The sequence below is a fragment of the Sitophilus oryzae genome, unplaced genomic scaffold (assembly GCF_002938485.1).
Source record: "Sitophilus oryzae breed Bouriz unplaced genomic scaffold, Soryzae_2.0 scaffold_811_pilon_pilon, whole genome shotgun sequence".
NCBI classification, from domain to species: Eukaryota; Metazoa; Arthropoda; class Insecta; order Coleoptera; family Curculionidae; genus Sitophilus; species Sitophilus oryzae.
The window spans coordinates 746-9,755 of record NW_022147430.1 but is presented as its reverse complement, the minus strand read 5'-3'; the positions used below and the strand labels follow the sequence as shown (position 1 = coordinate 9,755).

The window sequence follows — 9,010 nt, the reverse complement described above, 5'->3', positions numbered from 1 at the left end:
AATTTTTACATTAAGACCATGCCTTTGCTTTTGGGCCTAGTCAACACATCTAGTAAGTTCTGGTCCCGAAGCAGGCCTTCTTGACATAAGATTTGCTTCATTTAATCTTCTTCTTGTAGTCTGTTAGTTAATATGTACGGTTCTTAAGTGCAATTCATGATCAATTTGAAAAGCTGACAAACGGCGGTTTCTTAGCGATAAACTTACAATAAGTCGATCGTCTCGATTAGAAGTTCTCATACGAAGGTTCCTGGACGTCTATATTGACGTCCTCATGGACGTGATCATAATTCAAAGACCATTTAATATACTATATGGTATTAAGGTATTTTTGGAACCAGAATTTTATAGCAAATTCACTAAACTCGAATAAATAAATGATATATATTTGACTCACCCTGTATATCTATAAAAATATTTTTGAAAGGTGAACTACTATTAAACATATATTTTGTAAAAGGTTTGGGGTGAACATCTCAAATAGGAATCCTGATACAGAGCTTTTCCGGAAAACGGAGCCATCTTGTATGTATGCATTTGTATTTGTGTATGTTTATTTAAATAGGTACTAAAGTGAAAGCAACGAATTTAAATAGGTAAACTTTGCAATATATCTTATTAACAATACAATGAAAAAAGTTTTATAAAAATTCGTTTACAGTAAATGAATTCCGAGGTTTGTATCTCATAAGGGCTTAAAGCACTCCACTATTAGATAAACCCCTAAATGAAAAAAATTGCCATTTTTTATTATCTTCCACTGTTTCTAAGTGTACTGTTCCAACTGAGATTGGGGGGACCAGCGGGGGCTAAAGTTTCATTGGGGTCTGTGTGGCACCACCACGCCAAGAATGTTTCATTATTAGGATGGTAGGTAGCTAAAAAGTGTGCTTCACTGGGACACTAATTTTGAGGAAGCATTAATTGAGTGGTTTGATGAACTTAAGAGGCTTAAGTGAGATGAAGATCACATCGAGACATAGATCTTTCTCCGAAGAGTAACCATAACTCCGATTCTGAATATCTCTTACTTATAGAAGAGAGAAAATTGAATAATCAATTCCAGAAAAGAAAGATGTGGTATATGTCATCGAAGAAATGACAAAAAACAAAAATCTCATGAATCAAATGTGCACGATCCATGTGCGGCAAATGCAGATCCTATATTAGCATGAACTGTATTAGAAAAAGTTATGTACATTCAAGGTTTGCAGTTTTGTTGAAAAAAATGTATGTTTATTACTTTAGCTTCACATTTCAGTAGTTTGTACTTTTAATAATACAGTAAAATCATAAAATATATGTTTTTAATTTCTATATTTTTAGTTTCTTAGCCAAGTTATATTTTTGTTGTCAAAAATTACTAAAAAATGCGTTTTACTTTATTTTTGTGTTCGTTCTTATTAATTTGTTGAAAATTAATGAAATTGTTTGTTGACAAGTTTGAATATATTGTAAACAGTGTTAAAATAACAAGCGTTTTATAAAATCTTTTCATCATGTATTTTTATCTGAAAAATAAATGGGGTCCGTCGGTACAAAGATCCACTACGCCAGTTGCGGGTTAAACAAAATTCATAAGTTTTTTATGTTAGGAGCTACAGATGCCCCAAGAACAGTTTTGCAGATGCCCGACGCACTATTGGCAGACCCTGTATATTATTCCACATATATAACTATAATACATATTGTGGCAGTGAAAAGTAGATGTATATTTTCGATTATACTAAATGGAATACCATATACCAAATGGAATACCATGTACCACATGATCGAAAAAAACGGCGTCAAGTTGGCATTGGCACGACGATCGATAATGTTTCTCAATATAATTTTAAATAAGAAAATGAGAGTAGATGATGTGATAATATGACAAAATGATATTTATAGTATTCTTAAATTTATATCCCTAACAAGCATAATTTTTGTCATTTAACATGAAAGAAAAAACCAACAGAAAATCTTATTCGGAGCTTTTTTAAATACTGAAAATGAAAATAAATCTATTTATCATATAGGTAAGTGTAATGTGTATGAGATGATACAGCAATTTCAAATTGCTGTATGTTTTTCAATTTGCTTGTATGCAATTTCATTAAAAGCATGCCACTGCTTTTGGTCCTCATCAACGCACCTATGTAACACAGTTCATTTTTGAGATGTTACTCTTTTTGAAGCTTTCGACCTTAGATTATATTCGGACCTCGGGCCTTTGGCCCTGCCCTTGGTATATTTTTTGGTTGGAGCCTTTGTTGGAGCTTCTTTATATATGAAACTGTTCTCAAATTGCCTGAGGACGAGGTGAACTTTCGATCCTTCTTGGAGTTTGTAATATTTAGCAGTTTTCCCATCCTCCCTAAAAATAAGCATATCAGAGACCAACAAAGTGTACTGTCAAAAATAATAGTAATCTTCATTGCATACATATACTTATGTGACCAAATTAGCAATATATCTTCTACAGGAAAGTCTACTTTTTCTGCAGCTAGTTCTTTCATTCGTTCAACTTTATCAGTTGGCTCTATATCAATTTCAACTTCTTGTGGTTCAAAAAAGCACTAAAATACCAAAAACACACTTAAAAATAGGGCTACTTTAGACACTTATTGAAGGTGTTACCGTTATTTTGATCAACATGTTATTCAGAGAATAGGTGTTATTAAATTAGATTATGGAGTGTACACGGTGTAAATTAGATTGATTGGATTGATCAGATCATGATTAGATTAATAGATAAAGAATATATCACAGAATATATATACTGAAAATTATATTGCTAGAATTTTAGAATTTCTATTCTTTCTTGTGGTGTCATATGTCATAACCTGTTTGGTATCTGTGGTCTATGCCTGTGGTCATAGGGTCATAGAGAAGAATAAAACGTTAAAAGCTTTAATGGCTTTGTAGTTTAAGCCCATAGTTTAAACTATTTATAGAAAATTGGTACACCAGAAAATTTGCTATTTTATTTGAATTATCGCAGAAATATGTTATATAAAAAATTGAAAAGATCTAAAATTCTAAATTGAGATCATATATAATTCCGTTTGAACTTTTTGGTCTGTGGTTTTGGCAACCAAAAATTTTTTATTTATTTTAACCTAGAAAAATGGATAAAAGTTTGACATGAGATTAACTAAGAAACCTGAGATTATTTAACTTTATTTCTGTTTAATTTTATGAACAAAGAACTAAGGAAAAATGAATAAAACTGAACTAATAACATTACTATCCAATTTAGAAGTATCAACATTACCAGGTAGGATAGTAGTTGATTTAAAAAATTTAATTCTAATCAAACAATTTTATATTTTGTGTTTCTAGAGGAGAACTTTTGAAAATTCCTCAGTAATATTTGGAGAAAAAAAATACACAAATATGTGTACAGAGTTAGATTGCGATTATGACCAAATTTCATCAAGTTTAGAAAATATTACAAAACATTATTTCTCGAATTCTGCAATTACAGAATGGACATACTTGTTAGGAAATTTTTATGTTTTAAGACAAATTACAATTACCTTACAAGATTCAAAAGCATACCGAATTACTTAGTGTAAAAGAAATTGCTAAAATAAAGAAATGCGTAGTGTCTTTAGTTAAAATTGGCATATCTACAAAATTGTTACCGAATTTGCCTTTTTGCTGTTAATGAAACTTATACAGTAACTGACGATATATTTTATCAGTATAACATTTTAAAATGTACTATTTTAGCTCTGACAAACTTTTTAAAAAGTGAAAGTCTTGAGTTATTATACTTACCAATTGTTTAGGGGTTTTATTATCTGGTCTTTATCAAATTGCTTTTTGTCCTATAAAGAAAGAACTAAGTACCCAAGATATTTATAATAGACTTATAAATGAAAAACAAATGACACTGAAAATACTACAGCAATTAAAGGAACATATTCATCCGAATATTTATGTTAAAGAAACTATGATAATTTTTCAAAAAAAAGTCACCACCATGGTTTAAAAAAGCTGTTTCTCAAACACTAACAAATATCCTATTTTCACCGAATGGAGTTGAATCTGTTGCAGTTGCAATGCTGTTAAATTTTGGTAATGATCAAACTAAATCATGGAAAGCATTAGATATTTTATATCGAAAGCTTCTTTCAAGTTGTAAATCATTACCAAATTTTAAAAGAAAGACAACATATGCAAACAGATTCTTGGTCTTTTAGATAAAACTACCGAAGACAGTTTGATTCTTGAAAGATTGTTTATAATTTGTACTAAACGATTTTATTTTTGAATGTCACGAAATTGGGAAGGATGTTTTTTTGAGAAAAGTAATCAGTGAGTTGTTATTTTTTACATGTAAAAATTCAAATTTGAAAATGTAGCTTGTACGGAGAAACTTAAGAAAACTATTAGACTTTTATTTGGAATTTTTTGTGGAAAATACTGTCGATTATGCTTGTCTTCCTATAGAAATAATAAAACCAGTTTTAAGTGTGATATTCAGGATATTTGCTTTAACAGTAAGTAGTATTTTAAGATAACTCATAAAGAAACTAGGTTATTAATACAAAATATCTTGAAAGTAATAATAATGATATTGTTGTATTTGATAGTTTAATTTATGGTATTAATGCTCCTCAACAAATTTTATCATTCAGAAATGATATAGAATTATTTATAGAAACAAATGAAATTGTTGTAAACACGCAGAACACTCTGTAGTATACTCAGTATGTAAAATTGTGAGGTAGTTGTAAATTTATTAGAAAGTAGGAAAGATTTGTTAAAAAAAACTATTCATATATTTATTAAATTGTCTTAATAATAAACAAAAAATATTTTCAAAGAAGCGATGACAGACTATTAACTTTGGAAAATGAAATAATGAATGAGTATTTGAACGATACTTGAGTGTATATAAATTATTATCAACACTAGCAGAAGACAAAGATATTCAAAAGCTTATAGTGGAGTCACCTCAAGAAATTATTGTGTTTATTAGGCAAATTCTAGAAAAGTCTCAAAGAAACTGGTGTACATAAAGTTCTAAATTTGAGTGTGACGAATTTCAAACCCTTTTACAGTTATTTTGGTGTTGAATGCATTAATTGGAAATACTTCCAAAATTAACAAAATGTTTGACGATTTAATTGAACCTCTTCAGACAATTTCAAATGAAACAAAGCATTCTGAATTAAGAACTCTGATCGAGCAAATTCTAAATAATTTAAAGATCGATAAATCAAAATCCAGGAATATAGATAATGGAGAAAAAAAAAGCACCTTAGATGTTGTAGTTGAGGATATTTGTGATCCATTGTTGCCAGTAAGAGGCCATGGTTTAATGGCACTTAAAAGTTGGTGGAAAAAAGGACCCTTCAGTTGTAAAAAGGATGCAATATGTTCTCACAATTTTTCAGGTAGGTGTATTGATGTGTACAGGGTGTCCCATTTACGTGTGTTTTACAGGGTTTCTCGTTTATGAGTAGAGATAGAAAGATGCGGTTTTCATACCACTTTTTTTATGAATTTAGAGATGCTACACACAGATGCTTTTCACGTAGAATTCATTGGCGTAACTAGGTAGATTTTTGCTGTTAGCTTCCATTCTTGAAATATGACCCAAACTTATCTTTTTTTTTAAATGTGATACCTTAGCTGTATAGTACATTTTTATATTTGCCTTTTTTATTACTCTGTACTTATTTTCATAAACAAGATATAAAATGTATTATTTAGTAATAAACAGTTACATAAGTCCTCGTTACATAATCAAAAAATTAAATAGACATAGGTGAATATGAAAAGATAAAATATAATTTTCAATATTCATGGTATACTTTTTTTAATCAACTAGTGAATAAATGTTTTATGAATATCTTCTAAAATTATATTTATGTACCTTTAAAAATTTCGTTAAGCCCCATACTCACACTTCACTCCTTCGTCCCTTCCTCGCGTTACTTCCTCACTTCACTTCGTCCCTTCGCTTCCTTCCTTCGTCCATTCGATGCTTGGAAATTAGTCGATTATGCAACAAAACACCACAAAATATTTTTAATACAGCAGCTACATGTTTACGAAATATCTAGTAACCTCTAAATTTTTTAAAACATCCGAAAGGCCCATAATTTTTATTTTATAAAACTGCAATTCTTTGTCGCGTCAAAAATAAAAATTAAATTTTAATAATATATTATATTTTTTAATAAATCCGAATATTTCAGTATCATGTACAGGGTATATCACAACCAACTTGAGCATCGGCGATTCCAGGACAATTATTTTTAAGTTTTTAAATAATTGAAAAAAAAAACATTAAATATTAGAAATTCAAATATATTATATGTAAATGTGATTTTTTTGGTCCCGGCCAAGGCAAAATTTTCGCCTGGACAAACTTTCTGACTCCTGCTTAATCCCGGTTAAACCGGGACGGTTGGGAACCCTAGGTATATCAGTATGAATGTACAAGGCGAGTCAATAATAGATTGAAGTTTATTATGTAATTTATATCGAAACTATGTTTTTAAAACATATCTTCAGATATTTTTGTAAAGGCATCATGCCCACTATTTCTATTTTTTTATTTTTGTCGCTACGATTACATAAATATGGACATGTATTTTTTCACAAATATGAAGACATTATTGTCTTTTTCTTCCATTTTTTAGACTACTGTGTGTGAATTATTTTTATATCGACTGGCGATTGCTAGATGTACAGGATGTCCCATTTTTGTGTGTTTTATGGGGTTTCTGGTTTATGAGTAGAGATATAAAGTTGCCGTTTTCACATCATTGTTCTACTTATTATGAAACTAAATATGCCACACAGATTTATCCTAGCCTTCTTAGTTCAAAGTTATTTCTTATTTCTTTCTTTTACTTTTTATTTTTTAATGAGTAGAAATGTTTGCATTTTTCGATAACCTTTGTATCTCGATTATCTTATAACTTATCGAAAAGGTTAAAAGGATCAGTGATGGGCGGTGGGTAAGTACCCAATTTGTAGATAAATAAAATCTGGGTATATATGTATATACCTACCGGTAGATTTAGATGAACATCCTAATTTTAATAAAATGAGTTTCCGACGACCGCATAATAAATACCCGGTATAATATCGGGAATAGAAATATACCAATATATATATGTAAGGAATATTGTAGATATACTCGTATTCTTGATATTACTGGTATTATACCGGGTATTTACTATGCGGTCGTTGAAAATACCTTTTATAAAATTAGACTGTTCATCTAAATGTACAGGTATATACCGGATACCCTGATTTTGTTTTGTTCTACCCATTGAGTACTTACCCACCGCCCGTGTCTCATTTTTCAGGTAGAATGCAGTGACGAAACTAGTTCTTCGTTGGGAGCTGTCTATTTCGAAAAATGACTCAAACTTATGTTCGTTTTTTTTAACAGGATACTCTATATATTATTTTTTTATTTTATTTGCCTTGTTATGAGCTTTCTAAAATTATAATACGTCCCATTGCTGCCAAAAGTCACTAACTTACTTTTTATTACTTCCGAGAAAATGCGTCTAAAGATGGATTGCATTGCATAAAGATGTTATAGTTAGTAACTATTCGGTATTAAAATAAAACATAAATAGCCAGAAATCGTAGTTAATGACTTTTGCAATCGATTCTCCGCTTCAAAACATAGTTAGTGATTGAATTTGGTTGTTCGGAAAAATGTTAGTTAGTGACTTTTGGCAGCAATAGGACGATATACTCTATATTTATTTATTATATAAGAGTTTCTTGCCTTGAACTGCTAATATAGAAATTAATTCCACGCTGTGTTCGACATAATGTGGATCAACCTGCTCTCACTACCGGTTTCGGGGCCCTACCCCATCATCAGGTGAGCTTGGGTATTTCCACACAATATGTCGAGGAAACTGGCACAGCGCAGAGTAAATACGACTTGTCGTAAAGTAGCGGTAAGATATTAAGTCCCGCATCGCGAGATAGCGGCCTGCGTGCAATGGTAGTACTTTCGTACCACCGAGGCACAACTATCGATAGTAAATAAAGGCTTTTTTCGGCTAGCCCAAATTATATAATGGAAAATACATTTCTTTATTTACTAACGATAGTTGTCCGAGGCACAACTATAGGTACGACAAGTCGTGTTTATATACTCTACGCTGTGCTCGACATATTGTGGAAATACCCAAGCTCACCTGATGATGGGGTAGGGCCCCAAACTAAACCAAATCGGTAGTGAGAGCAGGTTGATCCACATTATGTCGAACACAGCGTGGAATTAATTTCTATATTAGCAGTTCAAGGCAAGAAACTCTTATATAATTCTATTATATACCTAAAAAATGCAAGAAATTTATTTTCCAATATTTATTTATTTAGGTACTGCTAAACTGCTAAACGCCTCTTATTTTATTTAACTTAATTTTACCAGATAATTTTGCTTTGCATCGTGATATTTTGATAAACTACACGGAAACTGAACTTGTGCTGCTTTTAAATAACATGCCAATAAATAACATTTTACGTCGAATAAATTAGTTGATTGTTTTGATTACCTAATTTAAACCGGCCGACTATGTAATAAAGTTAAAAAATGCATGTTTACCCCGTTTATGAAAATAAGTATTTTAGAAAGCCCGTGACAAGGAAAATAAAATAATATACAAAATATCGCATTTAAAAAAACAACGAAGAAATAGTTACGTCACTGCATTCTACGTGAAAAACTGTACGGGAGACCGTTTTCACCTTTTCGATAAGTTATGATACAAAGGGATCGAAAATGCAATAATTTCAGATTCGCCCTATATTTTAGGAAGTAAGAGAGCTAGGACATATCTGTATGTAGCATCTTTAGTTTCATAAAAAAGTAACAGTGTAATGTGAAAACCCCATCTTTGTATCTCGACTCATAAACGAGAAACCCTACAAAACACGAAAATGGGACACCCTGTACAGACGTACTGCCAAATCAAGAAATCAACTACGAATGAAATCCAAAATCGATTTATATATTTTATATAGTATTTTA

At 30.8% G+C, this 9,010-nt stretch overlaps 1 protein-coding gene across 1 annotated transcript; it reads right to left on the bottom strand.

Moving 5' to 3' along the window:
• Positions 1-1,416: 1,416 nt before the first annotated feature.
• On the bottom strand, positions 1,417-2,861 carry LOC115889171 (NEDD8-like). Its single transcript, XM_030909125.1, has 3 exons — positions 2,620-2,861; positions 2,425-2,558; positions 1,417-2,356 (listed from the first exon to the last, which is right to left on the bottom strand). Exons 1-3 carry the CDS (start codon positions 2,635-2,637, stop codon positions 2,149-2,151), a joined length of 360 nt encoding a protein of 119 aa, XP_030764985.1. The 5' UTR covers positions 2,638-2,861; the 3' UTR covers positions 1,417-2,148.
• Between the last annotated feature and the right edge of the window lie 6,149 nt (positions 2,862-9,010).

Excerpts from the sequence above, each read along its gene's own strand:
- LOC115889171 (XM_030909125.1), bottom strand. Across the intron at positions 2,357-2,424 it reads ATTTGGTCACATAAGTATAT|GGAGGATGGGAAAACTGCTA; the intron begins GTATGCAATGAA and ends GCTTATTTTTAG.